The sequence below is a fragment of the Ursus arctos genome, unplaced genomic scaffold, assembly GCF_023065955.2.
Source record: "Ursus arctos isolate Adak ecotype North America unplaced genomic scaffold, UrsArc2.0 scaffold_31, whole genome shotgun sequence".
Taxonomy (NCBI): domain Eukaryota; kingdom Metazoa; phylum Chordata; class Mammalia; order Carnivora; family Ursidae; genus Ursus; species Ursus arctos.
The window spans coordinates 31,741,576-31,760,196 of record NW_026622997.1 but is presented as its reverse complement, the minus strand read 5'-3'; the positions used below and the strand labels follow the sequence as shown (position 1 = coordinate 31,760,196).

General features: G+C 40.3%; 1 protein-coding gene across 1 annotated transcript in view; it reads right to left on the bottom strand.

Annotated features, from left to right (window-relative positions):
- The window catches only part of ZFAND3 (zinc finger AN1-type containing 3), a 324,608-nt gene that overhangs the window by 27,202 nt on the left and 278,785 nt on the right, over nt 1–18,621 (bottom strand). Inside the window, exon 5 of the mRNA XM_026482808.4 lies at nt 2,394–2,561. Within this exon, the coding sequence (XP_026338593.1) occupies nt 2,394–2,561 (168 nt within the window). The remainder of the gene's footprint in view (nt 1–2,393; nt 2,562–18,621) is intronic.

The window sequence follows — 18,621 nt, the reverse complement described above, 5'->3', positions numbered from 1 at the left end:
TTCAGGGCAGTTCAACGTCTCTTCAACACTCCACGCATCCTCAAGGAAATCTGACACAACTCACCCTTTCCTAGAGAGATCCGAGCAGACAGGCAGGAGGAACACAAGAGCTATTTGTCAAAGACAGTCCCAGAGGTGTATGTTCCCACTGCTGTCCTTCATCTTTTAAAATGTGGCAGCAGACTCCGTCATTTTCTGGACATATAAGTGTAACACTCTCAGTGGGCCAAACTGAACTCCCCGCTCTCTCTAGGCAGGCTATATCTGGAGGGACTGCAGAAAGCTCAGGGCTTTCTTTCCCAGCATTAAAATCAAATCTCTCTGTAAGTAGACCCTAAGAACTGAGCATAAGCCAAGGGACTATGTGTTAGATCATTTAAAAAACACAGTAAAGTAATCTGAACTTACCAGAGACACTTAATTGGGCTTCACTTAGGAGCACATGAAATCATCTAACATGTATTTCTAGATTTCTTCTGTTGGGTGCTTAAGACCTTAAGAAAATTGGTGGTTTGCATCAAAGCTGAAGTGTAAACTGGCATACCTGGTTATCTGATGATAACACCTTTGCATCTCTTGGTGCTAAACTGTGAATTCTCACTGCTTGCCTGACAAGGACAGGAGCGTATCAGCCACTGCCAGAGGCAAGACAACACACTTACGGATCAACTGCTTGATCCACTAGGGCAAATCCTGTGTAATACCCAGGATTCAGTTACTTTCAAGAAGGAAACAAGAACATAAGGTACAGGAAAATCCCATGATTCTAATTTAGAACAACCAAGGGCATGTGTTATAAAACGAACAGGCAAAATGGTCAGGTGGGCTTCATAACACTGACAACAGACTGAATACTGAAACTCCCCCCCCACCCCGAACAGTTTGTGTGAAGATCAAAGCAAGAATTTGCAGACTACAAAAGATGAGACAAACCCTTCAATACGGGTAAAGCTGGTTAGCGGCCATGCCCCAAAGTTTGCTTGGCTGACCACAGTATTTCTTCCCTATTTCATCAAGAGTCTAAAAAATTACCTGGCAGAGTTGACCAAGATGCAGTCAAAGAATAAGGTTCTGGGCTCTCTTGGGCCATGCCACATCCATGAACACAACTGAAGTTGCTGACAGCCTCTCCTCCCACCTTTTATGCTACTGCTCTTTACACTTTCATACAAGCAATTAACAGAATAACTAAATGCCAAGCTAAAAAAATAAAAACTGGTCCAGTGACACCTGGACTCCCCATGCTGCGGTCTGTTTCTGCAGTTGAATACACACTTCCAATCACACAGGTCTGTGTGTGCAAAAAAACAGATTTCTGGTCTTGACAGGAATAGGAGTTCCAACTTCGTTTCCATGAAAACCTTGGTACATCCTCTTTTCCTTCTCATTTCCAACAGGGTAAGTAACTGAGGCACGGGAGAAGCAATGGCTGCTTCAGGAGATGAGGGACTTTGAGTAACTGTAATTTTCTAACTGCTGAGAGAACCATCTAGTCCTGCCTGTCAGCATCAGTACCTATGGGGTATCTATGCCTGTCCCAGGGGAAAAAGGAGGCTTCTAAAGCTGACTCCTAAGGACAAAGGATATAGTATTCTCAGAGGCGAGAGCCAGGCCTCCAGGTCTGCCTGATGACAGCTCTGTCCCACAGAAAAATTTTATAATACTAAGCTTTAAATCAGGAAATAAAACCAGGAAAACTGTAAGTCAGCCTAAATAATGCAGCTACACAATTTTGCTTCTATGTGACATGATGTATGCGGTCAAAGGAAAGAAAGAATTGGATTAAGTTTTGTTCCACTGTGGGAAGGCATAAAGTTTTTAAAAATACATCCCTGGGCTGCAATTCTGAGAGCCAGTATTACAGTGGCTAATACAGAAGGAAGTTACTTTAAAGCTATTTCAAGGGGTTAAACGACAATGAATTATGGTTCAAAGAAAATAATTTTCCAATCAAACTTTAATTTAAAAGGGGTATCAGGGGGAAAGAGTTTCCATTTATTATACATAGTAAGATGCTCATTCAATATTAATTTAATATCTGAATTTTATGGTACATATCTCAGAATTTCACTGGTTTGGTTAATTTTTAAGTAAGTCATCAATGAGTAGGAACCAGAGTAATACGCAGTGGGGAGAAGTTGAAAGCAGTAAGCAGTGACAATGCAACTCTAAAGAAATAAGTGTAAGAGAAGTGGGGAATTTTTTTTTTATTTTTTTTTTGGTAATCACGAGAGGAAATAAAGGGTATTTAGAAGGAAGACTCCTCTCCTCCTGCTTTCCTAAGCTCCAAACCCACAGCTTACAGGGAGGCACTCAGGAGAAGACTGCTTTCCAAAGCTATACCAAGGTGTCAAGGACACAATCTCCATCACGCCATTGGGGGTGATGCTTACCGCAGCGGCATGATCCCAATTCCTGCTGCACCAGCTCCAGTTTGGTTTGGCACTGGAAGCACCGACGTCGACTCTTCTGTTTAGATCGGCTGGTTTCCTCAGGTCGTTCGGTATTCTCCAGTAGTCGTGCCCGTTTCACTGGCGAAGCCTCATTCTCAGACTGTGAATCTGACCAAAACAACACATGTGGGGGGTGAGGGTTAGTGCCTGGCCTGGCGAGCACAGCTAATTAATGTACTGCCGGCCACTCTATTGCCCTCTTCCAGGAACTGGACCTGTGTGAACAACAGCCAGTTCTGCCTGGCCCGGTTTATACGCACAAACTGTGACAAGCATGTACCTTCGGGGCAGACTTCTAACAAGCAACGCCTGTGCTAGGAGAGGAGGGTGGGGTGACTCAACAAAAATCAGTCATACATTGCTTTTAAAAACAGCTGTTTCTTTGAGAAGACCATTCAGGCTGGAACCGGGATCTTCTCTTTGTACCCTTTCTTTGGGCCCTCGCTGCTTACTGCTTGCACTGGTTACTTACTGCTTCTTAGATATCTGCTTGTCCTCAGGTAGACTGCAATTCTTTAGGAAAGGGATTAGGTCTAGTATTTCTTCTTATCGCCATGCTTAGCACAATTCTGTACTCAATGCAGTTTGATGGGTGACCCATAATCTTCTCTAGTAAAAATACTCACGTTTCTACTCCTAATGTAACAAAACACACAAGAATCAGGTTTTGCTGTTGAAAATTATTTCAACTTTTTTCAGAGCAAAGGAGCATCCTTGCTTATTCACAAGCAAGCGATCCCATGGCCTCCATCGTGGAGTGCGAAAGCAGCAGCACTCCGCACCACAACCCCAGCGCTGGCGCCAAACTGGCAGGTAGAGGGAGGTGAAATGTGTGACAACTTGTGTTTTGTAGAACCTTAATAAAGTAACTAAAATGCAATAAAGTTCCTGACATAGGCGGGCTGTAAATAACTCCTGCCTTCGGGGGGAAAAGAAGAAGAGCACCTGGGGATTGTGTCTGCTTGGACTTGCTGCCACTATGACATACTGAAGATGCACCTCTGGCCAAGGTTCCAAAGGGGTTTGTGCTAAACCCTCTCTGGAAGGGAGTCTCCTCAATGACCTTCAAAACAGATCCATATCCCACCACTTCTCACCCTTCCACCACCACCATCCTGGTCCACGCCATCATCATCTCACATCCAGCCTAGTATACTAGCCTTTAACTGGTCTCGCTGCCCACCCCCTTATTCTTACAGTCTGTTCTCCACAGCCAAGTGATCCTGTTAAAAATCCAGTTAGAATCACTTCACTTCCCTGTTCAAAACACTTTAATAGATCTCCTTTCCAGAGTAAAAGTTCAAATACTCAGTACGGCACTCACAAGGCCCTGCATGATTTGCCCTCCTCTCTCTTCTCTTACCTCATCTGCTGCTGCTCTCTACCTTTACTCCATCCACACTAGACTCCTGATTGTATCCTACACCCCAGGGCCTTTGCACCTTCTGTTCCAGTTGTCTAGAACTCTTTACCCAGATCTACATGGAACTCACCTCTTTTAAGTCTTTCAAAGTCACATTTTCGACATCTTTTTCTCTGCTCACCCTATCTAGACCACTCTTGTTCCCCTTCCCTAGCACTCCCCTCCTCCCAACTCCTGCCTTTTATTCCTCCACAACACTGTTACCTCTTAACATTATCCTCACAGAGGATATAAAATCTGCAGGGCAGGAAGTTTCACCTGCTTTGTTCATAATCTGCCTACAATGCCTACAACTTAGTATTTCTTAGATGAATGCATCTTCTCCTAGGCAGTTCTGATTTTCTATTTAAAGTGGCCCTAGTGAGAAGCAGCAGACTGTTGGATGTATTTCAGTGTTGGCTGTGTACCTCTTTCCCCAGCCCCCCTGTGTGTGAAGACACTGCACGTCACCAGGGAGCACTCATTGCCCTGACACTGGCAATGCAAATAGCCCCACCCCCCTCAGCCCAGCACACTGTGCACTGACTTATGGAAGGCACACACCATTCTTAGCAATTGTAAACTTCATTTTTCATCTCATTTAGTTCTTCCAGTCCTACATGACATTTTCCCCCAATACAAACCAACTGAACAAGGCCTTTGATGAAAACAATTGAAAGCAAGTTCAGCCTATTTCCCAGCTCTGCTGAGCAAAGCTGTCCAAACCCAATCAGTGTGATGACTGAGGCAGCCACAGACAGGGCCCCTTCCCCTACAAGAGCAACAAGCAACAATCTAAATGTAAATCATTACAAAGCAGCCAGCCAAAAGGAATTCACCTTGTATGGGGGAGGTCCTTTTTCTCAAACCAGCAACGGCACAATTTGTATTAATAACTCTTAGACATACTTTTTTTTTTTTTTAAACAAGAGAAAATTCTAGAGTAAGAGGCATAACAAAAAAATGGTGACTGTTCTGAGACAAGGTCCTAAAAGTGGAGCATCCTTAAGAGAAATTATCTCCTAACCCTGGGCCATGGGATGGGGGAAGAGAGAGAGAGGAGTCCATACAAGAAGGGGAGGCTGGTGAAGCCTCTGCATTATTAACATTGTTAAAATCCAGAAGGCGTTGACATGATGCCAGCATGCCTCTAACGTAAAAGAGGACCACTCAGACCCTAACCTTCTTTCATCCACACTGCCGTCTGATGGAACTGAGCATGTGTCTGAAAATCCAGAGCTCACATTCAAAGCTGTTTCCACATGACTCGGTCCCCAACTGTCAAATGTGCTATCTATCCATCCCCATTTTGAAAGCAAACTTTTGCTACGGGGAGAACATTTTCCTTTTAGCATGGCAATGTTATCTCCATAGCTAACTACCTTCAAATAAGTAAGGGAGGGATATATAAGAAAATATTTTTTAATGTATGATTCGTAAGACTGGGAAACAGAATTCGTATTTATATAATCATAATCATCATTGGCCATTATCAAACAAGCCACTTGATGGGACTTCCAAATGTTAGAGGAGGCCTGTCTTCTCCTCTAATTCCCTACCTTGTCTGCCCAATGGGCATTCAACAACAAAACTAAATAAGTTTGCATGATCTCATGTCGAAATTTCCCTTTCCCCGTTCCACATTTTATATAAAGACTACTGAGTTATTTATTCCTGTAGTCAGGAGGAATACGACATTCCAAAAACGATGGGTCCTAAGGGAGTTTTCTGATGCTGCCAACAGCTTCTCGCTGCACTGCCTTGGCCATCCTAAAAGACCAGTCAGCCTCATCAGTCCTCTAAGAGTCAATGTCTAGGCATCTGGACAGGTCTAAGACCAAAGGCATCCATGTATAGAAAGTCTGAACCATGAGAAGCAGTCCTCAATGATTCTAAACCAATATAGATGACAAGTTTATCAAAATGTGTTATTTTTTTTTTTTAGAACCAAGAACTGTTTCTAGACATTAAGAGATCCATGACTTTTATGTTCTGGAATATGCTCTCCCTTACTTATTTGAAGATAGTTAGCTATGGAGATAACACTGCCAGTCAATGGTCTATTAAATGGAAAGGAATCCCTATGCGCTCTAATGATCCCTGCCACAAAGAGAGAGGGGGGAAAAAAGCTCCCTAAACTGTTTACCACCCTCCACATGCTGCCATCCAGGAAGGTGACTGTGTTATACATAACTTCTTGGAGAAGCAAACCATTCTTTGACATTTTTTCACAAGTCAACTTAGTGTTTTAATTAGTAGCTAAAGAAATAAATAGTGGTCTACCAGATCACTATCGTGTCTGCACAAGAAATCTACATCTCCTCTGCTAATTAATGAAACTTTGTGCCATGGGGTGAGTTGCCTAAATAAGAGAAACAGATGTCCAGGGCAGGGATTCTAATTGCTCAATGAACTAAATAATTCAACTATTCAATTTATAAATTTTATGTGAATTAAAAAAGGACTACCAGACAGGGGCGCCTGGGTAGCTCAGTCCTTAAGCGTCTGCCTTCGGCTCAGGGCGTGATTCCAGAGTCCTGGGATCCAGCCCTGCATCGGGCTCCCTGCTCTGCTGGGAGCCTGCTTCTTCCTCTCCCACTCCCCCTGCTTGTGTTCCCTCTTTCGCTGTCTCTCTGTCAAATAAACAAATAAAATCTTCAATTAAAAAAAAAAAGACCACCAGAAAGAAAAGATCCAAATGTGGTCAACACTAAAGGAATCCTCATCTACTGTCTATATTTGAATAAATTAAACTTTGATTATTTACTTTTTGCCTGAAAACATCATTCCTGTCACCGTGATGCATTTTTAACTTCCTCAACAATGACGGAAAACACCCAACAGTCTACTTGTTTAATCTGAACTTGGGCAGTAAGGGTTAAACACAGAGAGAAAGGTGAACAGAAATAACTCTTACACGCAGCTTTAACTGTCAGAAGAAACGCGTCCTTGCAAGGAGCATGCTCATTAGCAGCAGGAGGAGCTGTAGTGGCAAGCTAGAAACTGTTTCCACCCTAGGAGTTAAGAGTGACTTCTAATTAAGGTCCTTCATAAAAGGCCAACAAAGCACATTTTTTCCAGTATGCTTTTTCTTGAGAACATAAATCTAGTCTGCAGATACCCACGCAAGAGCTGCCACACTCCCATGCTGGGTTCACAGTTCTTGGCACTCACCAGATGCCCTCTTCCCCTGCCTATGTTTAATAGAATGAGAAAGATATCACATGAGATCTTCTAAGTTAAAGGAGTTTGATCAAGAATCATAATGTGATCACATGAGAAAGGAAAATCTTAAGACAAAGTACTTTACCTATCTGCTCCTTAAGTTTGAAGGTAACCACTGCTTAATTTGTGACAGGGAAACAAGTACAGAGATTTTAAAAACACACATCGTCTGAGGAGAAAAATTCTTCTAATTGTACTTTCCTAGCCAATCACAGAAAGCAGTGGTAAGACTTTCAATTTAGGAACACAGTTTAACTGGAAAGCTTGACTGGAGACAACAAACAGAGCTACTTCTTTTAAAATTCTGTTTTGTCTCTGACAGAAATTCACATTTGTTCCTTACTGTCACTGTTCTTGTCTTTATTACTCATGTTCTCTCCTGAAAATTTCCAAATAAAAATTGTGTCAGGCCTGTCAGAGTGGAATCCCAACCTCTCTTAATCTCCCGTCACTGTGCAGCCGCAGCATGCACACACCCAGGGCTGCTAACCAGGACTGTGGCCTTCTGACACCTCAGGCAGGCTCTTAGCCTTCTGTACAAGCCAACATTCACAGTTTAGAGTAGGAGAGTGGGAGAGGCAAAGTGGCAACAAAGAGAGGGAAGCCTTCCTCATTCGCTTCACCCACACCTTCCCTCACTTGTAAGAAAGAAAGATGAATCTGTTTAATCTCAGGCTGTATGACAGCTTTTGAGGCACTCAATCAGTTTTTTTAGAACCTATCACAGTCTCCTGACAGATTGACATTTATGATCCCAACAGCCTGTGCAAACATCAGTAAGAGCAATAATTAATGAACCCTCACACATCACCGCTGCTGTCTCTCCTTCGACCATTTAAAAGGAGCTTAAGCTGCTAAAACCTCTGTCCATGAAAAACACCACACGCTCACTGGAAAAAATGATAGAAGTGACCAAAAAAATCTGTTTTATAGGTACTTTCTATTTCTCCTCATGCTTTGCTTTCAGTGTATGCAGGGATTAAATTCATTCTTTCCTGAAAGACTTCAGGAGAAAAAAAAAACCTCATCATTACCCACCAAACACTGTTTCCTCACTTTGTTCAACTGGCATTTCCCCCTCCTTTCTTACTTCCCTAATGGCCCTAGAACAATTTTGGAATGACACACCTGTTTAAAATACATGGACATAAAAACATGGACAAAGAAAGAAGTTCAAGTCTTTGGTAGGGACTGATTATTAAAATTTTGTGGAGAATGCCTTCATAAATACTTGATACATGATATGGAGATGAATCTAGCTTGAAATATACCTGTGATGCTATGTCTTAGATCATAACCATTTTAAAGGTCAGTTGTTCTCAAACCGGCAGGAAGTACTATTCTTAAGCACTAATCCCTCTATTCTCCATCCAACTCCACTCCCATCCCCCCGTTATTTTCTCTGGCTCTCTCTTTTGCTATCAGAGATACTTGAGGGTGATCTCCTTCACCATCACAACCTCAAGATGGAAAACAGACCTCTGACTCTTCCTTCCTGCTGGGAACATAAGACTGGGAGACCTGAGGCAGCTAATGGGTAGAGCTGACCATGGTGGGAGTGCACCTGGACTTTTGGGTTCTCTGCCCTCAATCTGCTCGAAAGACAGAAAGCATCAGAAACCTTCTTGGGGGTAATTGTATCATCTAATGGTCTGATTTTGGTTGTCACGACAGCAATGCAAAAGCTGCTTCTGTAGGGACTTTTTTGGTTAGAAGACAGCTTAAAGAACAGCAAAACACACGGATGTCATGAGTCATGATAATCTGTACCCATGTGGGAGAGGAGTACCCACAAGTCCCAAAGGCATGTTTTAAAGACTGGGATCAGTTTTCTCACTTCCCCAAAGCCCATCTTGGTCTCTGATTCCTGCTGGACAGGAAGCAGGAAGCTGATTTTGGTGGCACATCTTGACATAAGAAAAAAGTGATTATGGATCACCAATGGGTCAAGCAGGAAAAGCTAATGGGCTGTGAGGAGAACAGCTCTCCATTACAGAAAACAATCAAAATCATGGCACCAGAGCCCAACAGTTCCAAAGGAAACAGTTCTCCCTCAACTTTTCTTTCTACTCTGTATGCCTTTTCTTTCTTTTTCTTGCCTATTGTGCTGGCTAGGCCTTCTAGCATAATGCTAAATAGGAGTGTTGAAAAGGACATGCTTGCCTTGTTTCCAACTTCAGGAGGAAAAAATTTTCAGCTCTCACACAGCTTTTCATTTTGAAAAATTTCAAACACACAGAAAAATTCAAGTAGTACAATAAACACCTGTGCACATTCCATTAGGATTCAACAACTGTTAATAATCCGTCACTTTGTTTTCTCTCTCCCCTCCATATTTATCCCTCTCCCCAAACCATCTGAAAATAATTTGCACACATCAAAATACTTAATACACACATCTAATACAATAAGGCCATTTCCTGCCATGACCAAAATACCACACCTACGAAAATTAAGAATAATTCCCCAATGTCATCTAATATTCAGTCCATATCCAAATTATCTCCATTGTTCTCAAAGGCATGTCCAGTCAAGCTTCATGTGTTACATTTGGATCTTATATCTAAGTCCCTTTTAATCCAGGACAGTGTGCCCTTCAAAGTGTTTGTTTTCCTTCATTTGCTTGTTCCTGCCTTCAAATGACCTAGACCTTTGAACAGTCCTGGTTAGTTTTCCTGTGGAATATACCATATCCTAGATTCTTTATCTATCTGTTTTTAATGGCATAATTTAACTTACAAGAAAGGAGAGTTTTAATTGTACATCTTCTCTGTTATATATTCAGGACCAGAAATTAAAACTTTCCAGCAAGCAACCGACAGATCCACATAACTGCAGGGCTGGCACGAGTGAGGGCAGGTAAAAAGGGGCGAGTACTGTGTCATCAATCAGCCCAGTTCCCACTGCACTTTGGCAGTGAGGGGGGGGCATGCTCTTCCCATTTTCCTACTGCACCCCTGCCACATATTGGACATCAGAAGATAGTTCCTCTATGCCAGGGCAAGGGATGGATGCTTAGGCAAACATCAGGAGATGAGCTAGCTCCAAGCGTTTTAGCCCACGATTGCTTACAGTCCGATGGCATTCCCTGTGACTAAAGCTGGTCCCAGAGGTCACAAGTCATTCCTTTCAGATAGCTTCCTGGCTTTTTTCTGATTGCCCTTCTTCTCCTGACTGACTATACTGTTGCTAATTATTGCTGTAAGACATCTCTTCACTGCTAAATCCCTCAACTCTTTCGATTTCTTCCTTATTTTAAACCTAAGGAAAATTTTACCAGATTAAAAAACAAAGCAAAAGCCCAGGAAAATTCATTTGCAAAAATAATCACAATCTCACTAAATACAGTAACATTCTCAGTTTATTTGATCTACTTTATTTAGGCCTTTAGATTAATGACCACTCTGTTCAGAGCCATGACAACAGCCAATATTCCATTAATTATTTCTCAAGTGCCCAGTGTGTGCCAGGCACTGGGCTTTGAACTGGCAAATGAGATCTGCATATGGTAGTGATCTCTTCCCTCAAGGAGGCCACAATCCAGAAGGAAAGACATATATACATATAAACCTATAGCACACTAAGTGGCATATTAATATATGAACAGAATGCTGTGAACACAAAATGTGGAAGTGATAAATTCTGTTGGGTGTGTGATTAAGAAGGAGAGAGAAAGGTCAGAAAAGTTATCTCTTGAACTTAAGAACTATATTGTATATACGCGTTTCGCTTACTTTTGTCATCTCCACATTCTTTTCTGCAGAGCCTGTTCTTCACGATACCTTCTGCATGTAACTTGTTCATCCACCTTCTTCTGTTTACCAAAATTCCTATCAACTAGTAGACCCTTTCACAGTCTCAGGAGTAAAGGTACTTGGAGAACACCAGTGATGGGTTTTTAGGGAAATCAAGTGGTTCATTATCTTTCCCCTCTCTTCAATCCCAACTGGTTCAAATTCTTCCTTCCATCATGTTTATTAACCTTAATATTGATCTCTGTCTGCTCAGACACATACATGGCTTTAACTGCCAACTTTTCTCTATCAGGAATCCTTCAAGCCCATTTTCCTTTTATCATTAATTGTTTTATTTTGAGATAATTATAGGTTCACATGTAGTTATAAAAAATAATGCAAATAATCTCATGTATCCTTCCCCCGGTAGTTTTCTCCAGTGATAACAGCTTGTAAAACTCTAGTACAGTATCACCAGTAGGACACTGATACTGATACAGTCAAGCTACATACAGCATATGGATACAGTCAACCCATATCCATCACCACAAGGGCCCCTCAAGTTGCTCTTTTATAGCTAGAGCCACCTCCTTCTTTCCCCTCTTGTTCCCTGGCAAACACTACTCTGCCCTCCATTTCTACAATTTTGTCGTTTCAAGAATGGCATACATATGGACATACAAATAAAATCATACAGTAACCTTTTGTCCAAGTTCATTTTTAAGGCAACCATCACAGTAGGTGGACATGATAAAAGAGATCCCTTAAGTTAAACTTCAGTAATAACTGCAGTAATAAGTACTAACACTAACACCTGTACCAGCACCTTCTAAATGCTTTCACAGTAGTTCCCTCTTATCTGCAGGGGACACATTCTAAGAGCCCCAGTCTAAGACCCCCAGTCAGTGGATGCCTGAAACCAAACAGTACCAAACCCTATTTATATGATGTTTTTCCCTATACATACATACCTATGATAAAATTTAATTTATAAGCTAGGCACAGTTAACAGATTAACAACAATAACTAATAACAGAACAACTATAACAACATACTGTAAGAGAAGTTATGTGAATGTGACCTCCCTCTCTCTCTCAAAATTTACAGTTCAACACTCTGGTTCTGTGCTTCCATGGAAGTACCTAACTGCTAAGACTAGTTTCTGCCATCGCCTATGTATACAAACACCCAGCTGCCTCAGGGGGGAGGGGGGTGGAGGAAGGGGAGCAGATCCTAGGCCAAGTACGGGAACAGAAACAAGCGCCCCTTTCTGTTCTGCTTAGAATCTTCTTATCTAAATAAAATGGTGCAATTTCTCTAGATACATCTCTGCTGATAATCCTACTTGTCCTCTGCTCTTAGAATATGATTTATAAGACTTACTCCTCCTACCATTTTCTTCCCATTCCTGCAAACTCTCTGAATATCTGTGGACTGTACTCATAGTATTTAATTTATACAAAATCAGCTTCATTTTTAATTTTCTCTCATGTTATTTTTAGAAATCTGTCAGAAAAAGTTTCTTTGCTATTATAGGATGATATAAAAAAGTATTTTCCCTCTAATAGCAAAAGGAAAGCCAGTTATTTTCATTTGAAATTCTATTTCTTTCAATGGTCAGAAATGGTAAAACATGCTTTCCTGCTTTTTTTTTTAATTGACATATAATGTATTATTTGTTTCAGGGGTACAGGTCTTGCCTTTTTATGAACTCCACGCAGAGAAGTCAAAGCTTTCCCTTCTCAACTACCTTGATGCTTCCTACAGGTCATATACCAGGTCTCTTTAAAAAGGCAGATGAGGGTGGATAGCCCACAAACCACTCGTTCATCTGAAAAACTGCAGCCACCATCCTCGTTGGTTAAATGCCTTTCCTACTGCGCCATTCACTTAAAGGGTATCACCAGGAGCTCCATCCTACAGAGGTGCCACTTGGTCAACAGAACTTGCCACACCAGCAACACAGTAGTCTTCCTTTGTAGCTCGTAGTGGCCTGGTAACACCTGTGTTAGTTTCTCCATCAGCAAGACCTGTCCTGCCTACCCAACTAAACCATATTACTTCTCCCCACACATTTTTCAGTTACTCACTGTAACTGAAAAATTACCCTCAATAGATAATCTTTCATTTTTAAACCTGCTTGGGTATTTTAGAGTTCGACGATATTACAATGCATTGATTTTTTAAAAAAAATATTACATTTATAACATCGGTATAGAATAAGGTAACATTATTAAGGTGAGACAGAGAGAGAAGCAAGATGAAGAAACCCAAGAAAGATATACTTCTCAAAAGTCACATGCTGAAGTCCCCTAATTTCTATTCCTTGACCACAAACCTCAGTCCACGATCATGAGGGTTTTAAGAGTGTCAGAGAGCTAAGAACGGTCTTGAACTTCTGTTCTATCTTTTCCAGTATTTCCAAAAAACTAAGATCAGCCAGTTTATTTTCATTTATCCTAAGAAAGGGAAATTTGAGAGAATCCATGGATTATCTATATTTTTCTATACCTATGTGTAAGATAGGCAATACTATTTTCATTCAGTTTCTTAGAAAACTCATTTAGAAGTTAAACTGCCTAAAAATATGGATTAAGTCTTCTACTTACTCTGCAGTTATATGAAGCCTAGAGGTTTTCACAAATTATACCTATAAAACTACAGTTGACCCTTAACACAAGTTTAAACTGCTTTAAAGAGGGTTCACTTATACACAGATTTTTTTTGATACATAGTACTCTTAATGTACTTTTTCTTTCTTATGATTTTCTCAATACAATTTTCTTTTTCTCTAGCTTGCTTTATTGTAAGAATATATAGTATATAATACATATAACATACAAAATACGTTATCAAATCGACTGTTTATGTTATCAGTAAGGCTTCTTCTGGTCAACAGTAGGCTATTAGTAAAGTTTTTGGGGATTCAAAAGTTACATCCAGATTTTCAACTGGGGGGAAGTAGTGCCCCCGACCCTGTGTTTTTTAAGGTTCCAATGTATACAACTGTCCTGAGCAACTGAACAGTACATGTGACTATAGCCATTTCTTTCTACCATTGATTGTATCTGCAGAGGCCGGGAGGAAGGAACAGTCCAGAAGTCCTCAAATAATAATGGACACCCCCCCATACTTAGTCTCCAAAGCATGAATGACCTGCCTAAGGGTTAAACCTCATCTGGTCACGAGCCTTTTGCCAGGAAGACTGAAAACAGCTGTTCTTTACGGAAAAACACTGAGTACGGGGCTAGGGTGGGAAAATGGGTAAAAAGAGTGAGACCCTAATTCAAATTTTTTGGCTTTTTGTTAAAAACATATATACAAAAAGTCAAATATTCCTACGTCTATCACCTCTCTCCTATTATGCTTAACTACCCTCCCCGTGAGTGTTCTTCACGTCCAACTGTTGTGCCTATCTGGCTAATAACGCAAGCCCCAGGGGAAAGGGCAGAAGAGACTGTATTTAGTATTCCACCGGTGGTCAACAACAACAACAAAAACAAATAACTCTGTAACAGGGAATAAGTCCTTAATGATGGTAATCTTGCAATGAGAGACTATCCTCTTGTAGGGCTGTGGTCCAGGTTTGATGTAAGGGGAAAAAACGTTTGAACATTTCTATTTTACTATTTAAAAAATATCAGCTTGAATGCATAACTGAATAGATGCCAAAATTCAATGGCTCATTTGTTTTTAAACCGCTTTTGTTTTCTAATTTAGCATCAGCTTAATTCAGCTCCTCTCTCTACCTATTGCTTTGTTTCTCCCACCCAAGAACTAGTATTTGGACTCATTATTCCCAGGGTAAACGCTCCAGCTTAAATACTTCTGTGCCTCATTGTTACTCTTCCTCAAGCGAGGCTAAATGGACCTAAAGTCAGAACTTAACATATGATGATAAAACTTGTCCAGAGAAAGCGTTGTCTGTCTACCTATTTATTGATTTTCCTGAAAATCAGGAAATCCTACCTATTTATTGATTTTCATTCATTACTTAGGGTTGTATCATGGCTGCTGCAGGTACTGCCAAGCATACAGAAGGTTGAAGAGAGCTGCCTTAAGAAAATGACCTATGAACGAAAGAGAAATAATCCCATTTGCAAAATTAGAGGCAAAGAATTCTGAATAAAATTATTATGAAAAGTGCCTAACATATTAACCTCAATTCAATGGATTTGCTCATCAGCACTCTTCATTAAAAGAATTACTATTTACCATAACATTCATGCTGTGAACCACCATACTAAAAAATCATATATTATAGTATCAATGTTTACTTCACCACTTTGCAAATTGTACTGTGGATATCTAAGATAATACCTTGATTTTAAGAATTACACAGTGAAATTTTTAGTGTAACAAAGGCAACTTACTAAAATAGTTAGGGATATGGATTTAACTCACACATACATACACACACACCCATCAATAGGGAGGGGAGGAGAAAAAGCCAATGTACTGGGGGTGTGGGGTGGGGGTGGGTAAAGTGAGAATTTGATGTAATCTCCTTGTAACTTTTCTGTAAATCTGAAATTATGTTTAAAAAATTATATTCCAGGGTAGCCATACTTGCAGATGACTGGCTAGAGTGCTTGCTGAATTTCTTCCCAGAAATGGTGACATTACTTAGGTCTGGTGGGAAAGTGCATGACAAGATCGTTGTAGCAAGTAATCAACAGTAAGGTCAACGCTCATGCTTCTCCAGGTTTGCAGTGAAGTCAACACTTATCTGTAAGTAAACTTTAATGATCAGTCACAGACTTTTTTTTACATGTCACTCTCTTAGTCTGCACTTCTTAAAATCCCAGTAAGGACCCATTTTTAACTGCATCAATTACTGCAACTGCTGTTCCAGGAAGGATGATGACCAAGACCTTAAGAAGTGATTTTAATCTTCTAGAAATGGACTTATCAACAGGAGGCCAAAGCAAAAGTATATGGGAATCCTTGTCAGTTACAGGAACTATCAGTTAATGTCAAGCTGGAAAACAGACTTTGCTGCAGCTAACACCTCCCATTCAAATCAGTACTATACAAATTCCCTCCGCAGCCCAGCTTTCTTTTAAAAGCCACCCTACATACTTGGACATATAATTCAAGCTGTAATATAATAACATCTTTGGAAAAGAGCTGTTCAACATTCTCTAACAAAAAAGCAGTGCCCAATATATTTTTTCAAGGAAATACTGGTCCACATTCAAGGTAAAAATCTTAAAGGCTTTCTGCTGTATTCTCTTTCTTTATTCCTTGCTAAAGGAATTAACAGTCTGAGTTAAATGCCCCATTTTCTTGCTTATATATGTATACATTTTTAATAAGTTTTGATGGGGTGGATGGAACGCCTAGTGGATGGTGCGGGGAATGCATAGCGTGTAAGTAATTCCCCTGTCCACTGAGCTAATAGAGATGTGGTTTATTTAAAATTCAGAGTTGTGGTTCTGCTATTTGGGAATGGCTTTCCGAAACTCTGTGGGTGGATACTGGTAATGAAACAGAGAATTCAGAACGGCAGGGAGCATAAGGCCAAATAAGCTTTTATAGCAGTGTGTGTATATGCACTAAAAATAATTATACATATGTAGTGGGAGGCTGGTTAACTGAACCCAGAGAGGCACTTGGTTGTTCAGATAACTAACAATATGAAGTCCCCTGTGACAAAAATGTTTCCAAGGTTAAACTGTCTGATTTTTAATCATAAAGAACTGAATTTATTGGCTGAAGTTCTTTCATGTTGTTGGTGTGAACGCAATAGCCAGCCTTTTTATTAAGATTTTAACCACACAGAAAACTATCAATCTTAGGTGGCTACTATACTGTGACTGGCCCGCAGAAAGAAGAGGAGTTCTCAATTATAAAAGCTTAGAGAAGAGTTCAGGATAGAAGGTTTGTTTTTGTTTTTTGTTTTGGTTTTTTTGGAAGTCAAGCTTGTGAAATCTTTCCACCAATACACACAAAAGTAAAATTTTTACTTTTAAAACTAGGCCCAGAAACAAAACAGAACAAAAAAGAAGTTTGATTTTCCCAGTTCTGATGTCCAGTTTTCTTAAGAAAGAGTTTTCTGGGCTTCCTGTCATTCACAACCCTCATGCGTTCAAACAAGAACTGCTAACAGCTCTCCCCATTTCCCTTGACTTCACTGACCTCCACTCTCCAATCTGCTTGGCCTCGGGGGCCTCATCACCAGTTTCTGATTCTAGGTCTTTTTCCTACCAGACTACTGGAGCTGGGAGTTCTTTCTCACTTCCCTCTACACTCCTTCAAGTTCCTCCTCACTCTCCGTCATCATCAGGTACCTTCTGTTCACATCCCTACTACCTACTGAACATTTATTAGGCACTATGTGTCAGGTGCTTTAAATGCAGGACCTCATTTCCCTCAGAACAACTCTACAGTTAGATCTGTCATTTTACGGAGGAGAAAATCAAGGCTCACAGAGTAGTCCAACTGGTTTTTCCTCTTACACAGTTGGGAAACTGGGAGGGGAACCCACATAGTCTCCCTCTAGAGCCCACCATTCTTAACCACCAAACTCTATCCTTCCTTCCTTGTTCTACAAATACATTTTCAGTGGACACCTGTTTTCTGCACTGCTTCTCTTACAACTTTCTTTGCATGCAGTGGCTGCCACCCCTGCAGTCACCAAGTTTCAGCCTCAACCCATTCCCATTACAATGTCTAGAAATTTGTGTAAAATCTTTTGTTGAAAAAAAATTTAATCTTTTGTTGATTATGTTAAACACAATTATATTTATTATATTATATATTTTTATATAGTGCTGATTATGTTAAACACACACAATTATATTATATAGTTCAGTCTCTATGTTATTTTTGTGCTTTTATTTCAGTTGAGTCTGGGGAGGGGTCAGAAGAAAAAATGTGTTGTCCTCTCAAACTAAAAGTTATCTGAAAGAAAGTCAGGACTATGATTTATGATTTAGTCACCAGTGGAAGACAAAAGGAGCTTCAAATTGAAAGCTGTGGTTCTTAGGAAACCTAGGGGATGAGAGTATACCCAAGCCACCTATACATTAAAAAAGAAAATCTCTTTATCTGTATCTCTTTCCTTATACTCTTGGAGGCAACTAATGCTTCTGGGTTTCTACCTCTAAGTAAATTTGCTTGTGTAGCTCTTCTATTTCTCCTGTAATATTTTCTTTTCTTTTCTCTTTCCATGTGCCCTTCCTTTGTATCTTTTTTTTAAGTTTTTACTTCAATTCCAGTTAGTTACCACACAGCGTTATTATTAGTTTCAGGTGTCCAATATAGTGATTCAACAGTTTCATACATCACCCTGTGTTCATCACGACAAGCACGCTCCTTAATCCCCATCACCACCCGCCTCCCCTCTGATAACCATCAGTTTGTTCTCTACAGCTGAGAGTCTGTTTCTTGATTTGTCTTTCTCTTTCTCTCTCTCTCCCTCTATTTTTCTCTCATTTTTTCCCCATTGCTTGGTCATTTTGTTTCTTAAACTCCACGTACGAGTGAAATCATATGGTATGTGATTCTCTCTGATGAATTTCGCTTAGCATTATACTCTCTAGCTCCATCCACGTCATTGCAAATGGCAAGATTTCATTCGTTTTTATAGCTGTTAACATTTCAGTATATATATTTGTGTGTATACACACACTCCTTTATCTTCTTTACCCGTTCATCAATTGAAGGACACATGGGCTGCTTCCATAATTTGGCTATTGTAAATAACGCTACAATAAACATAGGGATGCATGTATCCGTTTGAATTAGTGTTCTTGCATTCTTTGGGTAAATATCCAGTGGTGGGATAGCTGGATCATCCTTT